Source organism: Phyllostomus discolor, chromosome 12, assembly GCF_004126475.2.
Source record: "Phyllostomus discolor isolate MPI-MPIP mPhyDis1 chromosome 12, mPhyDis1.pri.v3, whole genome shotgun sequence".
In the NCBI taxonomy this organism is placed as follows: Eukaryota; Metazoa; Chordata; class Mammalia; order Chiroptera; family Phyllostomidae; genus Phyllostomus; species Phyllostomus discolor.
The window spans coordinates 12,970,965-12,987,684 of NC_040914.2; the positions used below are offsets into that span (position 1 = coordinate 12,970,965).

At 38.2% G+C, this 16,720-nt stretch overlaps 1 protein-coding gene across 1 annotated transcript; it reads right to left on the bottom strand.

Annotated features, from left to right (window-relative positions):
• Nucleotides 1–11,440: 11,440 nt before the first annotated feature.
• LOC118497657 (carcinoembryonic antigen-related cell adhesion molecule 21-like) lies at nt 11,441–15,701 on the bottom strand. The gene is made up of 3 exons (XM_036012782.1): nt 15,628–15,701; nt 14,407–14,760; nt 11,441–11,718 (listed from the first exon to the last, which is right to left on the bottom strand). The coding sequence occupies exons 1-3, from the start codon at nt 15,689–15,691 to the stop codon at nt 11,441–11,443; spliced, it is 696 nt and encodes a 231-aa protein (XP_035868675.1). The 5' UTR covers nt 15,692–15,701.
• Between the last annotated feature and the right edge of the window lie 1,019 nt (nt 15,702–16,720).

Here is a 16,720-nt window from a genome sequence, read left to right on the forward strand (position 1 = left end):
TGAAAGGAAAGAAAATCAGATGTCAGTAATCTGTTTTTATGGAAGACACTGACATTTTGCCATGCTGAAATTTTAGTTTAAGGATATTGCTTTTGAGTGGTTTATTAGAAAAACAAAACTCAGAAACACCTGGTGACCCTCTTCATATTTCTGCCAATAGATTTAGATAGAAAATGTATTCCAGGAGGAAAATTGGGATGCTCACTTTAGGATAATTTGATTACGTATGGGAAATAAAAGTGCTTCAGGAAGGTACCTGTTGGGTAGGTAGCCACTGTGCCCTACTGATTCTAAGGTGTCCAGAAAAAATTCTGTTGCCATGTAGGATCTGGTCTTCTGAACTACCTGCAAAGTATTCATTTTGACTTGTGAAACAAAAGACTGCACTTTTGTTTTTTTCTCCTTTGTCCAGAATGTTTATAACCCAATGTTTCTTCACAGTCATTGGATTTTTATTGCTCTGTGAATTCTCTCTGATTATATATTAAAAACTTTGTTTCCTTCTAATTGGTCTCTCTTAGTTTGATGATTAGCTCAGTGAAAAAATTTTAAAAACTGGGAAGGACAATATTCCAACTTTTAGCATTCTCATTAGCCAGGATTTGTGAGACTGCTGGGTTGCAAGCAGGGGGTTTGGTTGGAAGAGAAATATAGTCACCCAGGTAACAGGTAAGGATAGTTGGAGCAGTGTGAAGAAAAGTGTCAGTTTCTGTATTTGTTCTGAGCACTGAGTCAAAGACTTTTCTGAAGAATTTGATGTGAGGTGTAATAAAAAGTGAGGGGTGGAGAAAATGCAAAGAGAGTAAGAAAAATTCTACAAGAGCACATTCAGGTCAATGATGTGCCTGGGATTACTGAGGCATCCTGAAGTGCCTTTGAAATATTAGTTGTCAAGTAAGTAGTTGGTCATCAATAGTTATGTCCAGTTAATCTCTTTCATCCACTACCATGCCGTAAGTGCCTCAGACAGTGCCTGATAGATTTAAAGTATGAGTTCATTTCATGTTTACAGAATCTACAAAGAAATTAGTATTGAACAATCAAAATGTCTCCTGAACAACCATATAGAATATTTCTTATTTACAAGGAAAATACTGCAATACCACAGATTTACCATTAGAACCGTTGAGCCTTATAAATCCATTTGTTGTTGTCAATCACATGAAGATCTTTCTGGAGTATTTGTGCTGTATGTATTTTTGGAAATAAATTAAGTTGAATATAAAAGTACTTCAATGATAATGAAACTGAAGAGGAACCCTTGTGGAAGACTTCCAGGGCCCAATCTCTCAACAATAGATATGGGACTGGAGTCTTTCAGGCAACAAGAAGCTTAGCAAACATTAAATGAAATTAGGGACCTGTAAAAGTAACAATACAGATAATTAAGTAGTAGTTAATTATAGGCAGTTTTACTTTATTTTATTCAAAATGAATGTCTTTTATTTCTGTTTCTTGCCTGATTGTTGTGGCTAGGAGTTCCTATACTATGCTGAATAGAAGTGTTGAAAGCCCACACCCTTGTCTTGTTCCTGTATTTAGGGGGGAAGCTTTTAGTTGTTGCTCATTCACTATGATGTTGGCTGTAAGTTTCTCATATATGGCTTTTATTTTGTTGCAGTGTTCCCTCTACTACAACTTTGCTCAGTGTTTTTTTTTTTTTTTTGTAATCAGAATTTGGTGATGAACCATAATCAATGCTTTTTCAAGCGTCTATTGTTATGGTGATGTGATCTTTGTCTTTCCTTTTGTTTTTGAGATATATTGCATTTATTGATTTGCAAATATTGTAGCATCCTTGCATCCCTGGGATGAATCCCAAATGATCATACAGTGTGTGATCTTTTTATTGTATTTTTGGTTGTGGCTTGCCAATATTTTGTGGAGCATTTTAACATCTATGTTCATAAGCAATATTGGACAGTGTTTTTTTTCTTTGTTGTGTCTATATTTGGTTTGGGGATTAAACTGATGCTTGCCTCATAAAAAGCCCTTGGAAGTCCTCCCTCATTTGGAACTTTTAGAATAGTATGAGGAGAATAGGGTTAGCTCTTCCTTAATTTTTATTTTGTAAAATTCTCCAATGTAACTGTATTATCTAGGGGTTTTTTTTTGTGCCAGCAATATTTTGCTTACAGCTTCAATTTCAGTTGCTGATTTGGGCCTGTTCAGGCTTTCTGCTTCTTCTTGATTCAGTGGTGGAAGACTATGTTTCTAGAAATGTGTCCATTTCCCCCAGGTTTTCCAATTCCTGGCATATAGTTTTCATAGCAATTTCTTACATTCTGTTGTATTTCTGTGATATCAGGTGTAATCTCTCCTCTGTCATTTCTGATTGTGTTTGGGCCCTCTCTCTTTTTGTGTTGCTGAGTCTGCTTAAAGGCTTGTCATTTTTTTTCATCTTTGGAAAGAACCAGCTCCTGCATTTATTGATCCTTTGAATTGTTCTCTTAGATGCTATGTCATGTAATTCTGATCTGATCTTGATTATTTCCTCACTTTTATGGGCTCTGGGCTGTGCTTGTTGTTGTTCCTCCCGTTCTTGTAGATGAAGGTCAGGTTGTTTATGTGAAATGTTTCTGTCTTTTTTAGGTATGGCTGGCTTGCTATGCAGTTCGCCCTCAAGACTGATTGGCTTTGATGTGTCCCATAGGTGTTTAGGCTGCTATGTGTTGGTTTTCATTTGTTCCCAGAAACTTTTTGATTTCTTAATTGATTTCATTGTTAACGCATTCATTGTTGAATAATATGTTATTCAGTCATCATGAATTTGACTGTTTTAGTTTTTCCTTTGTAGTTGTTTTCTAGTTTTAAGTCATTGTTGTCTGAAAAAAATTTTGATGTGATTTCAAATCTCTTGAATTTGTTGAGCCTTGTTTAGTGAGTCATCGTGTGGTCTGTCTTTGAAAATCTTCCATAGGTATTTGAAAAGAATGTGTATTTTGCTATTTTGGGGTGAATGGTTCTGCATATATCTTTTAAGTCCATTTCATCTAGTGCATTTTCAGTGCCCAAATATCCTTGTTGATTCTTTATTTTGAAGATCCAGTCATTTTTGCAGTAGGGTCTTAAAAACCCCCAGTATAAATGTGTGACTGCCTATATCTTTGTTGGAGCCCTCCAAGATTTTTGTAATACATTTGGATGCTCCAAAATTTGGAGCATATATGTTTACAATGTTTGTTGTCTTCTTGATAAATTCTGCCTTTGAGTAGTTTGAAATATCCTTCTCTGTCTCTGATTACTGCATTTGTATTGATGTCTATTTTTTCTGATTCAAGTATTGCCATCCTGCTTTATTTTCCCTGTTTGCTTAGAATGTCTTCTTCTAACCCTTCACTTTCAGACTGGGTAAGTCTTTTCTTCTCAAGTGGGTCTCTTTTAGGCAGCATAAGTGTGGGCCATGTTCTTTTATCCATTCAGCTACCCTATTTCTTTTGATTTGTACAGTTAATTCATTTACATTTAAGGTTATTATCAATAACCTTAGCCCCTCTGCACTTTTCATTTTATTTCATTTAGCCCCTCTGCACTTTTGTTTCCTCTCTCACTCTTTTTCTTCATTTTATTTTTTGTAGGTTTTTAAAATTTATATTTAGAGAAAGGGGGAGAAGAGAGAAAGAAAGGGAGAGAAACATCAATGTGTGGTTGTCTTTTGCATGCCACCTAGTGGAGGTCTTGGTGGCAAACCAAGTATGTGCCTTATACTGGGAAGCGAACTGGCAACCCTTTGATTTCAGACTAGCACTCAACCCCTGAGCCACACCTGCCAGGGCTTTCATCATATTTTTAAAGCAATCCCTTTGCATGTCTTGCCATGCTGGCTTGGTGGAGATGTATTCTTTTAGCCTTCTTTCTTTTGTGGGAAAGGCCTCATTTCAGCTTCTATTTTAAATGAGAGTCTTGCTGAATTGAGTAGTCTTGGCTCCAGACCTTTGCTTTTCATTACTTGAAATATTTCTTGCCATTCCCTTCTGGCTTTTAGTTTTTCTGTTAACAAGTTAGCTGCTAAGCTTATCAGAGCTCCCTTTTATGTTACTTCCTGTTTCTTTCTTGAGGCTTTTAAGATTCTTTTCTTTCCTTTCAATTTTGCCATTTTAATTATGATGTGTTTTGCAATGGGCCTCTTTGGATTGCTCTTGATTGGGACCCTCTGCACTTCCTGGACTTGTTTAGCTTTTTCTTTCATCAAATTGGGTAAGTTTTCCATAATTGCTTTTTGAAACAGGTTTTCTATTCCTTGCTCCTCTTCTTCTCACCCTGGTATCCTTATTATATGGATATTATTATGTTTCATGTTGCCCAGCAGTTCCCTTAGTCCCTCTTCATTCTTCTAGAGTGTTTTTTCCCTTTTCTTGCTCTTTCTGGGAGTTTTTTTCTACTTTGTCCTTCAGCTTGCTGACTTTATTCTGTGCTTCATCTAGCCTGCTTTTGACACCTTCTACTGTATTCTTCATTTCAGAAATTTTATTCTTCATTTTCTCTTGGTGCCTGTAGATTGCTTTTATGCCCTTTTTCATGCTGATATAGTTTGCAGTAAGTTCCTTATAGTTTCCTGTAGTTGCTGGTAATTCTCTGTGAGCTCATTGAGCTTCCTTATAACCATTGTTTTGAACCCAATATCTGGTAATTGACTTGCCTCTATTTCATTTAGCACTTTTTCTGAACATTCCCCTGTACACTTCAATTGGGGCTTTTTTCTTTATTTTTCCATTATTTGTTTGACTCTTCTTATTTGCTTCTGCTTCTTAAATTGATCTGTTTTGACTTCCTGACTTTGTGATGAGAAGTTCTGTGTTAGAAGGCCTGTGCAATTCAGTGGTATGGTCTCCTCGGATCACCTGAACTAGATGCTCTGGGATGTTCTTTATGACTTTTATGTTGGTTTTCTGCATGTGATTGGGTTTTGATTGTTTTGATGTGTTTTTGATGGGGCCTTCCCTCCAGCTGGTTGACTGAGGGTCACTCCTCCTACCATGTGTTATGTGCTGTTGTGAAGGTACTGCCAGAACAAAACCACAAAGACCAGGAAAGAAACCCACACCCACTAAAATAACGACCCCCGGCCATCCCACTATCAACAGCAAATGAACTAGTATATAATGAGGGTTCAAATAGATGAAAACTATTGTAAGAAATGAGAGTTGATATGGGATGACTTATTGAAAGAAAAACAACTTTGAGAAGGTAGAGCAAGGAGCACTCAAAAGAAGTGGGAGTTGGAGCAATGCAAAGAGAGAAAGGAAAATTCACATCATAAATTATAAAGGGAATTAAGAATGTGCAATGGAGTATGTGGAGGAAAACATATAGTATTAGGTTTAAACAGGAATTTAAATAATATGTGGAGGAAAACATATAGTATTAGGTTTAAACAGGAATTTAAATAATATAAAATAAAATAAAGTCAGGGAAAGAAAAACAAAGGAAAATATTAAATAATTAACAAAAATATAGGAACCAAACTGAAGAGAAAGATCCACCACAGTTCTGTAAACAACAAATGAGGTAAAATCAACATAGGTGGTGTGGGAATAAGAGGAACAAAGAAACAAAAACAGCTCAATAGATGTCTAGAGGAATGAATAACGTTTTTGACATGATAGAGGCAGATGGAATACTAAGAGAGAGAAACAAGACCAGTCTAATGCAAAGGAAAATTAAAACTTGGGTTCTATGAAAAAGAAAAAAAGAGAAACAAGGAGAACAAAGAAAAAGGAAAAGATGGGGTGAAAGAGAAATAGAAGAGAGACAAAGACAGGTAAAGACAGGGCAAAATTTAAAATTTAGAAGAAAAAAAAGAGAAGGAGAGTGGAACAGTACAATATGGTATTTGAATCACAAAATTAGTGAAGATCTCTACATAAAATTGAAAAAGAATTCAACAACAACTACCCTACCTACCACCTACTAGCAAAGATTGCTAAAGTTGGAGAGAGAGCAGGAGTATTTTAAGAGTGGGGGGAAGGAAGTGAGATGAGCATTGGCAAAAGAATTGGTTTCCTGTGTCTGGATGGGGGAGAAATAGTAAGAGTGTGAAATGGAAACAAGTTGTAGCAAGAGAAAAAACAAAACTTGGAATGAAAATAATGCATGGAAAGAAGAAGGTAAATGGGGTGAGAGAAAGGAGGGGAAATATATGAATTGAACTAAGTTGTAGGATAAAATCTGGTAACTTCATATGCACAATCTTACAAACCTTCATTGCTCTTCAGACTCCTAGACCCCAAAGGGATTCTTATCTCCTTCTTTCCCTTGATTCTTATCCTATGTGTCATGTTTCAAAACTTTTCTTGCCTAGTGCACCTGGTTACCCAGACACTGACATCTACCTGAGATCCATGTCATAGGTGGCACAAAACAGGGTTTTCCAGTGTAGACCTGTGAGGAACTGATGTGACAGAGACCGGCGTGTTTACAAGTGTTTCCGAGTTTCATGACGGACTATTTTTACAATCTCTGTAAACTTGTTCCGTGTAAGTGAGTGAAAATGTATGTAGAATGAGAACACTGTTGTTGGTTAGGCTGCTGCAGAGGTGCAGTGTTTTACCTCTACTCTTTTTCTCAGTTTCTAAAACAATGGTCATTTCAATCAACCTTGTTCCCAGAACAATCTAGGTAGTCAGTCACCTTATACAATAGACACCAATTCAGGAATGAGGCAAGGCAATGGGAAATGTGTATTAACGAATTTCAGCCAGATTAAAAATATTTGGAATATTTGAAACTATAATAAGGATGGACAACTGTGAGCAAGAGGACAGGATCAGGTAATTATAAGTAGGTGATGTCAGAGGGAAACATGCATCAAACAAATTTAAGAGACAAGAAACACTTTATTAAAAAACAGGCATTAACACAGTGAGCCAAAACTCAGCCCCCATGAAACAGAAGGCTCTGAAGATTTTAAGAACTGGAGAAAAAATCAAAGGCTTCTCTATTTACTAATTGGCTTTACAGAAAAGAAAATTGAAACTTTTCTTAAAATCTTTACAGGAGGTCATTTTACCTTCTGGGTTTTTTTTTTTTAAGATTTTATTTATTTATTTATTTATTTATTTATTTATTTATTTATTTATTTATTTATTTTAGAGAGGGAAGGGAAGGAGGAAGAGAGAGAGACAGAGAAATATCAGTGTGTGGTTGCTGGGGGTCATGGCCTGCAACCCAGGCATGTACCCTGACTGGGAATCGAACCTGTGACACTTTGGTTCGCAGCCCGCGCTCAATCCACTGAGCTACAACATCCAGGGTATTACCTCCTGGTTTTAAAGGTTCTCACCCAAGTAAGGCTTCTATCGAACACAGGGACTAATACACAGAGACTCAGGAGGATTACATTTTCAGAGATGGACACAGGGCTTTGTGACAGATACTCACTGAATCATAACACTGGCAAAGAAATTTAAGGACTCTTGTGTATTTCAAGTGGGCAAAATAAAGATTCTGTAATTACAAATTGCCATTACCTTTCTAAAGAGAATGCTGTGAAATATGGAGGTCCAAGGCCTATGATCAAAAATGATCTCTCTAAAGGTTGATGACTCTGAGGGAACATTAAGGCCTCTAGGTCATAACAAACCTGCTTGTGCACAGTGGAGGAAAACACAAGTACATCTCTTTCAGCCAAGGTCCCTTTTGGAAGTACATCAGTCCCTGCAATTTATAAACAGGTGAAAAATAACTGAGACTCCATGAACAAAGCCAGGATTTGATCTCCCAGAAGGCTGTGCTTCTAAAGTTTTCCTTTGAGACATATGTATCTGTACTCTCACTTTCCTGTTCCTCAAAATTAACCACCAAGGAAGAATTGTGTTCTTGATCTTACAACATGGCTGGTGTCACCTGGTTTAGTCCAATTAGTTACCTCAGTGTAGAGAAACTCACACTTACTAGTTTGCTTTGATAAATATATCATGTTTTATAAAACATGTAAGGGGAATTTAACAGTCATTTGAGGTTAGGAAACCTCACCCTCACACTTCACCTCCATTTCCCTAGCTTTAGGTGATATCCTCTTCTCCAAGAGGTACCAAAGCACCAAAGGGTCAAACTTAGACCTAGAAAGTGTGATGGCTTTTCTAATTTCATGCATAAGGTTCTGAACTAGGACATTTGAGCGACAGCTTTGGTATTATTACCTAAGTTGCTAATTATATCATTTTAACAACAACAAAAAAGACGGAAAGATACTGGACTCATAACAATAATTTTACCAATATATAAGCAACAGAGACTTTTAGACACACAAAAAAATAGTGTTGCTACTCACATGGGTGTCCTTGTGTCCATTTCCATTGTCTACAACCGTGTCCCTGTGCCTCCAGGTGTTTGCATGGAGAAGAGACACTGCTCAGATTCTCTGCACACTTCACCTGATCCCTTTGGTTATCACAGGACCACTGCTCATCCTCTGAGGGACACTGTGCCAGCTACACTGTGGACATGGTACACATGAGATCAAACTGATGGTGGGTTTGGTCTGAAATGTGACTTTAAGTTAAGAATAATGACAACATTAGCTCAGATTTTTAACTGTTTATTGACTCAATGCAAACTTTTTAAGGACTATTCACCTTCAGAATAAATCTATTCTAATAATGCAAGAAAACCTTTTATTTACAGTATAACAGCATAGAGCAGGAAGAGAGAGTCACTCATTTCACATCCAGCTCAAGAAGCACACTTGCAACAGAACTGAGGGTGTTGGAGGCTTCACACTGGTAATTCCCAGCATCTTCCCTCTTGACAGGGTGTATGGTGAGACTTCAATGGTCCCTGGACAGCTTCATTCATTCTGTGGGCTGTGATTTTGTGCCATTGAACAACCACTGTATGGTGCGTGCATTTCAGTGGCAGGACAAAGCCACAGCATCTTTATTCTCTGTGACTGTGGTGTTGCTGGCTTGGAATGTGGGCACTGTCACATGCCCTGTGACAAAACAGAGAATGTGATTCATTGAGACTGGGCTTGAGATGTATAGCCATGCTGCTTCCTCAGAGATCTCAGCCACTCATTCTGACATTTTCAGAAACTTAAGGATCTTTGCAGAAGAACAATTGTGTATATTCAGGTGACAATATGTAAGGGGAGATCTGCATCTCCTCTCTGACACCAAATAACCTTCGGGTGATTTCGTAACTGTTCCTGCAGACATCTGGGTCATAGCATCACACAGAATCCTTTCCCTGCCCATATGCCCTATAACTTCATCACCGGGTACAATTTTCCTCTCATGAGCTTTTCTTGATCTTTTTCTAGAACATTTTTTGACTTTAAAAAGCACCCTACTATTTACGTACAATTTTATGTGTGTTGGTGAAGGCAGGCTTACCACCTTTGTCTATCTAGGTAAGTTTACAGTGAGTGAAAAAACATTTAGCTTTTCTTAAATAATTCCTTAGGCAATAAGAATAGCCCAGTCCAATCTTCATGACTATAAGCCAGAAGTATTTCTGTTTAAAACACTTTTAAGTGTGAACAAGATTTTATTTCTGGGCCTACTGATTCAATGTCATATTGAAATTAATTTCTAGAGGAAAGTGGTTATGGCTTTAACAAAAAACATTGACTGAAGGAATATAAGAAAACTATACACTATAATAAAGGTTGTACACAAAAGCCCAGAGGTAACACAATATTCCATGAAGACACTCAAACAATTTTAGTAATATTATGAACAAGAAATAGATGCTATTTTTTCACATATTCAACAGAGTGCTGGAAGTTTTGACCACAACATTTTTGCAAGAAGATGAAACAACTTGTATCTAAATTGGTGAAAAAGAAAAAAAATCCTTTTTGAAAATATAACATAATCTTATATATTGATAACGCTAAAATTTCTGACACTCACAAACTTAGAACTAATACATAAGGCAAAGTTGCAGGAGATACAATCAACACTTAAGGTAACTTTCTTTTCTTGCCACAACAATAAATAATTTCAAAACAAAATTAAGAGAAAATTTCCATTTTCAATAGCATCAAAAGACTAGAAAACAAGGGGAAAAACTTAATTAATAAGGTAGAAATTGTATACACTGAAAACTACCATTTTTGAAAAAAATTAGACATAAATAAGTGGAAAACATACATGTTAATTTATAGGAAGACTCTAAACTACCTACATATTTGACACAATCACTATCAAAACCTCAAGCTCTTCCTAGCGCAAATAGAAAATTCTATCCTACATTTCATAAGCAAATTCAACGAACCCCAAATTGTTGAAGTGGTGTTTAAAAAAGAATGCAGTAGGAGGCCTCATGTTTCTTAAGCTCAAAACCTACCGCAGAGCTAAGGGAACAAAAACAGTGTGATGCTGGCATGAAAACTTCTGTTCATCAAAGACACAATCAAATGGTGTCAATGAAAAGGCCTAGGGTATTCAATGGAGAAAAGGTATACTTTGTAAAAATAATGTTGAAAAGGAATATCCACATGCAAAAAATTGACATGGATTGTTGTCTTATACTATACAAAAATTATGTCAAAATAGATCAAATTTTAAAGGTTAGACCTAAAAGTTTAAAATGCTTAGAAAAAGTATAGAGAGAAGCATTATGACATTAAGTTGGCAATGATTTTATGAATATGACACTAAGAATGCAGGCAAAAATAGACAATGTGGATTTTGTCAAAATGGAAAATACTCTTCATCAAAAAGCAGATTGAAAGATGACCTATGAAATGAAGAAAATATTTTGGAAATCCTATGGAAAATAAAAGGTTAATGTCTAGAATATACAGAAGATCTACAACTCTACAGCAAGGACAACATGAATGATCTGATTTATAAAGGGCAAAGCCCTTGAGTAGAATTTATTCCAGAGAATATATGCAAAAGGCCAATAGTCACCAAAAATGATGCTCAACACCACTATTATTAAATGAAATGAAAATCAAATCTCTCAAAGTCAAATTTGTTGCTTGCAGTGTTGGGTGTGGTTAACTTTACTCTACATGTAAGAGCAAAAAATTGCCTTGTGTAGTACCTTTGATTTCTTCAAAAGCATCTTCAATCATAGTTGGCATTTCTCACATTTCAGTAACCTGACTCTTTGAAATAATAGGGCATGTCGGTATATCACAAAAAAAAAAAAAATTTTGGGAGTCCGAGTGCTCAGTGAAAATATGGTCTCTAGATATAGATCTGGGGCACATACAGACTTCCTCAGGTATTAGTTCACTATCAGTGTTTGTTATGGAATGTTAACTCTGCTGTGGACATGAGACAAATGGGACCAAACCAAGGCATGGTTTGGTTTGAAATATGACCTTAAGTCAACAATAATGACAAACACAGCTCACATTTTTGAATGCTTATTGACTCAATGCAAATCTCTTAATAACTATTCACCTGCAGACAAATGTATTATAATAATGCAAAGAAATTTAATTTAGAGTTCAATAACACAGAGGAAGAAAGGAGGGTCACTAATATAACACATGCAGTTCAAGGGGTGGGCTTTCAACCGAGGTGATAGCTTTTGATGCTTTACACTTGTAGTCCCCAGTATCTTCCCTCTTTAGTGGGTTTAAGGTGATTCTTCTGCCATCTGCCTTCAGCTTCACTCTGTCAGTGAACTTCAGATCTGTGCCATTGAAGAGCCACTTGACAGAGAGTCCATTTGTATAGCAGGTCAAGTCCACATCATCTTCATTCTCTCTGACTCCATAGCTGCTGGCTATGAGCATGGGCACTCTCAGATGCTCTGTGGAGAAACAGAGAATGCGAGTCTTTGAGAATGTGCTTGAGCCATGGAGCCATGCTGCTTCCTCAGAGATCTCCACCACTCACACTCCACAGTGAGCTATGTAAAGGTGACTACAGTGTGGTCCTGACATTTGTAGAAAAAAATGTCTAAGTTTAGGTGACAGTATGTAGAGTGAAAGTTGCACCTCCTCTCTGAGCCCATATTATCTCTGGGGCATTCTATACCTGTTCCCTCACTCTTCTCTGTAGTAGCAGCACACAAAACCCCTTTCCAGTGCATATGGCTCATAACATCATCATCAGGTACAATTTTTCTCTCATGAGCTTTATTGATCTGTTCCTAGAACTTTTTTTTTTTTACTTCACGAAACATCAGGATTCATGACTTATGTAAACATTTACATACTTTGGGAAAGGCAATCTTACCACCTTTGTCCATATCTGGGGCCAAGGGAAGTTTACCGCAAATGGAAAAACATTCAGCTTTTGTTAAAAAAAAAAATATTAGACATTAAGGATGGCCCAATCCAGTGTTCATGGCTTACACCTTGAGGATTTCTATCTAAAATGCTTCTCACTTTGAACAAGAATTTATTTCCTTGCCAACTGAGCCAAGGGATAATTAATCTCTAGAGGGAAGTAGTTAAGGTTTTAACAAAAGACATTGACTGTAGGAAGAGAAGAAAACCATTTATATAATAAAGGCCATACATAACAGCCCAGAGCTAACACAATATTCCCCAGACCACCTGACTTTCTGGTTAACCAGAAGCCTTTCCTTGCAGCTACACAGACTTCCATCACCCAGCTGAGGTTTGTTGCTATGGGGCACCATTTCCCAGGACATGCTAGAGACTGGGGTTTGAGTGAAGCAACAGTTACAGTCCAGAAGCAAGGAAGCTGACACTGGCAACTGAATCATGTGCTCTTCACTTGACTATTCAAGTTATTCTCTCTCCCCTGAGGGCAGGTAGGGACTTACGCAAATGCAGAATACTTTCATATAGCCAGTGTGGAACATGGACTTGCTGAAATTCTGTTCCTTAAGGAAATTTGTGTTTGATGGCTATGAGATATAAATGTAGAAAACCTTAAAATTATTCTGCATGTGAAAATGATGATTAATACCCCATGGCCTAAGGCTAACTGAAAGAAAGACTATTTTCTTAGAAAATAAAAGATTCTGAGATGATTGTCTTAGTTCCTGGAGGCACAGAAAACCTGTCCTTCATGGTCAGAATTTAAAGGGCTTTGTATCCAGGTTCCAGGCTACAAAATGATTTTGGATTATCCATTCATTCACTCATTCCCCATTTATTTCTTCTTAATGAATCAACAGCAACTCAGTGTTTGTTACTTATTGGTCCCTGAGCTGGTTTCAGGGGTAGAGTGTAGAGTGAGAAGACAAAGTCCTTTCATTTATATCTTCTGGGAGAGACTGCACCAAAACAGGAAACAAATAAGTGATGTCAAATTCAGTGCAGGGAATTGTGAATAGGCTACCTTAGGGGGATGCCTGGGTAATGTTTACAGTGTTTCTGATTGTTACTGCAGGTAAGTTGGCTCTAGAGTAAAAATAGTCTATGTCTTCATTTTTTCATTCAACAGACCAAATTGTATTTCTATGAGCTGAGGACATTTAATATAAAAAGGTTTCTGACCCTATTTTTTTTTTTTTTTTGGTTTCGAATCCAAAGACCCTCTCCTATGGTACCCAAGATAGAGAAATTAAGTCTCTGGCTAGAGTCAGCCCAAGAGTGACTCTGATGAGCTGCTCATATTCTGTGTGACTCTGCTGAGTGACTGTATCTCCCTGTTCCTCAGTTTATTCTCAATGGAGAAGGTTGTCAGTGTGTTAACTGTATACTATTGTCAGTATCTGATGGAAATCTTGAAATAGAAGAGCTTCTCAAAAGAAGGATCTCTTGTTAATCAACTCCAAGTTCTCTTATTGTTCTGGGCTGATCCCTGGTGAATGAGGACCTTCCAGGAGTATCTTATTTCCTCAGTTTCTTTCTGGAGATGCTGACCTTTTTCTGAACCTTCCTAAGCCCCCCAGGACAGTCAGCTATATCCACAGACATTGTCTAACTGTGCTGTCCACACACAGACTCAAGTGATGCCAAACTCCATTTCTGCCAAGATGTGACTCTTGGGCCTGAGCCAGGACTGGTGACAGGCTTAGGAACTTGTGACTCAGGACCATTAAACCATTGCACACTCAGGCCTTTCAAGGATCCCAATCCCAACCTGGCACAGTCTGCCTTGCATCCCTGGAGTCAAGAACCATGGCACATGACTCTCAGGAGGGGTTTCTGAGCTGAGCTCTGTATGAATATCAGGAGGCTTCTCAGACCATGCTCTGACCTAGTATATCAGGGTCAGTCTCAGGTCAAGTTCATAGGAACATGTTCAGGTGGCTAAACAGAGATTAGTCTCCTTCTGCTGAGTTACTCTCATCAGACTCACCCTTCTGTCTGCAGTGACTGTCTACAGGGCTGCAACTTGGGAAGGGAACTGAGATCTTCAGAAGTTTGTCTACAATCTGTGTATCCTGCACTAAATGTTCAAACTGAACCTAAAACAAAATGCAGAGGAATGAAACTAGTGTCCAAGGTTGTCAGTGCTGTGTGTGAAGTAGGAGTCACCCCAACCAACCCCCAGTCATCAGGGAGCAATCACCCACCATATACATCAAGTTGCCCAAATCCTATTTCTGGTTTTGAATCTGGAAAGTGGGCCACTACGGTGTATATTCCTGAGTCCATCATGATGACCTTCTTTAATAGCAAGGATCCATCATTGGTTATCATCTTTTCTCCATTGTTTTCAGGACCACTTAAGTGGAAACTTAATGTCTTAATAAAAAATGCAATTACGCTATTTTTATCCATGCCTTTCCCCTTGTACCACACATAAGCTATAGCCTCAGGAGGCTTATTGCGGATACGCAGAACCACATCCTCCCCTTTGGTACAACAGGTCGACACAATACCAAGTTGGGCTATGGTGGGCAGGCTCCAGAAGGTTAAGATTGAGACTAGGAAAAAGAAAAAAAATATATCAATATTTGTACCTATGAATTAGTACCTGAATCCTGAGCAGGTCTCTTTATCTCCCAGCTTTTGTCTACAGGCGAGTGTGTATCTCCCATGGTCAAGATCAACAGCATGACACCCATTACTTCAGCACCTAGAAGCTGTTATTTTTTCTGTTTCAAATACTCATCTCCAGGTGTTTGTCTTGGTTACTTCCTCACTGTACTTAAACTAATGCTGACACTAGGGCAATTTTGAAAGACATGTTTGCTGACCACCTTCTCTAAAGATTCACTGCCTTCACTTCCTGCTGTGATTTTTCCATGGCTGTTGTGGGTACCTGACCTCACATCTACACCTTTCCTTGTCCCTTTCTCCTCCATAGAACATGGTCTTTCTGAGAGCAGGCTTCTCTGATCTAGTACATCCAATGACTGCAACAGCCTAGAAATATGTGGGGTTGAATGAATGAGTTTTCCCAGGGTTCTAGGGTAAATCATGGGCTATATTTGCCCAGTTTTGAAGTTTGTGATAAAGACAATGCCTAGAACCCCTGGTTAAAATTTTCCTGATGCTTCCTGACAATAGTAATTATTATTATTATTATCAGTTTTTATAATTCAGTACTCAGTGACAAATAACCAGAAATAAACAGTAATTGATGGCTTTCTGCATGTCATCACTTCTAGATTATGAGATTTTCCTCTATCTGAGCCCTCTTCCCCATCCTACTGTGCTGTTTTCTCTTTCACCTCTGAATCCAAACAGAAGCCTTCTCTCTTTTCTCAGAGTGCTGGTCTCTTCAGTGGACCCCAGCCAGTCTCTGTGTCAGATCCTTAGTCTACCCTAAGGAATTGTCTCTTACTTACCAACCAGCAGGAAGCCTTGCCAGTGAACAAGTATTCTGTGGGTAGAGACTGAAGGGGACTTCATGGTTTATGTTGTCTGCTCTTTGAGGGAAGCTTGAAGTTTGGTGAGGCTCACAGGCACATCTGTCCAAAATGATGCAGTCTGCTGTGTGTCCTACCTGTGGGATGAGCTTTATTCTGGGGCAAGTTTACAATTCTTGTCATGTGAGCTGATGGCAGAGAGTATGCACATGACCATCCCACTCCTTGCTATAGGTTTGACAACCATGACTTTTCTAACTAGCACTACCCTCCTATAATTTGGCTCCCTGGGAACTCCTGATGCCTCTCAACACCACACAAAAACAAATGCAAACACATACATGCCTGCATAAACACACACACAAACACCCACTGTCATGCTGTATTTGGAAAAACATAACCCTCGGTTTTCTGGGTTTAGGGGTTTCTCCACAGGTTCCTATCCAGTGTCCAGTAGTCTTTCTCACAGCCCCTGCCTGTCTCTCACATTTGACTCTTCCCTTCAGGGCAGGAGTTCTTGATCTAAGTCACATAAACCTGTCACAATGAAGTCACTCCAACCTGTCATAAGGGAGTCACTCCCTTTATGCATTAGATCACCTGTGAAACATTGTAACATTTCAATGTACAGGTGACACATTAAAAATGTGACTTAAACAACTCTAGCTAATGCAGGTGCCCATTCAGAATGAGATCCCTTCTTGTGAGAGTAGAACCACCTCTCCTGCTCTCCTGTGTACAGGGGAAGTCTCCAGATCCTAGTAAACTGCAGATTCTGACTGAGCACAGTGGGCCAGAGACTCTATATTTGACAAGCTCTGAGGGAAGGTTGATCTTATTTGTGACCTGTGGAGCTCACTCACAAAAGCAAGGCGGACAGAGACACAGGTGTATTGAGAGGATGACACAAAAATGCCAGCATTGGCATCTGCTGTCTCTTTAGCTTGTGCCTGTCAGCACCAGACACAGAGCCCCAGATACCATCAAAAAAGGGAATTATTTGTTTGTGACACAAAAACCCAGATGGTTTGACAATAAAACTCCTGCAAATGTCTCTATAAAAAAAAAAAAA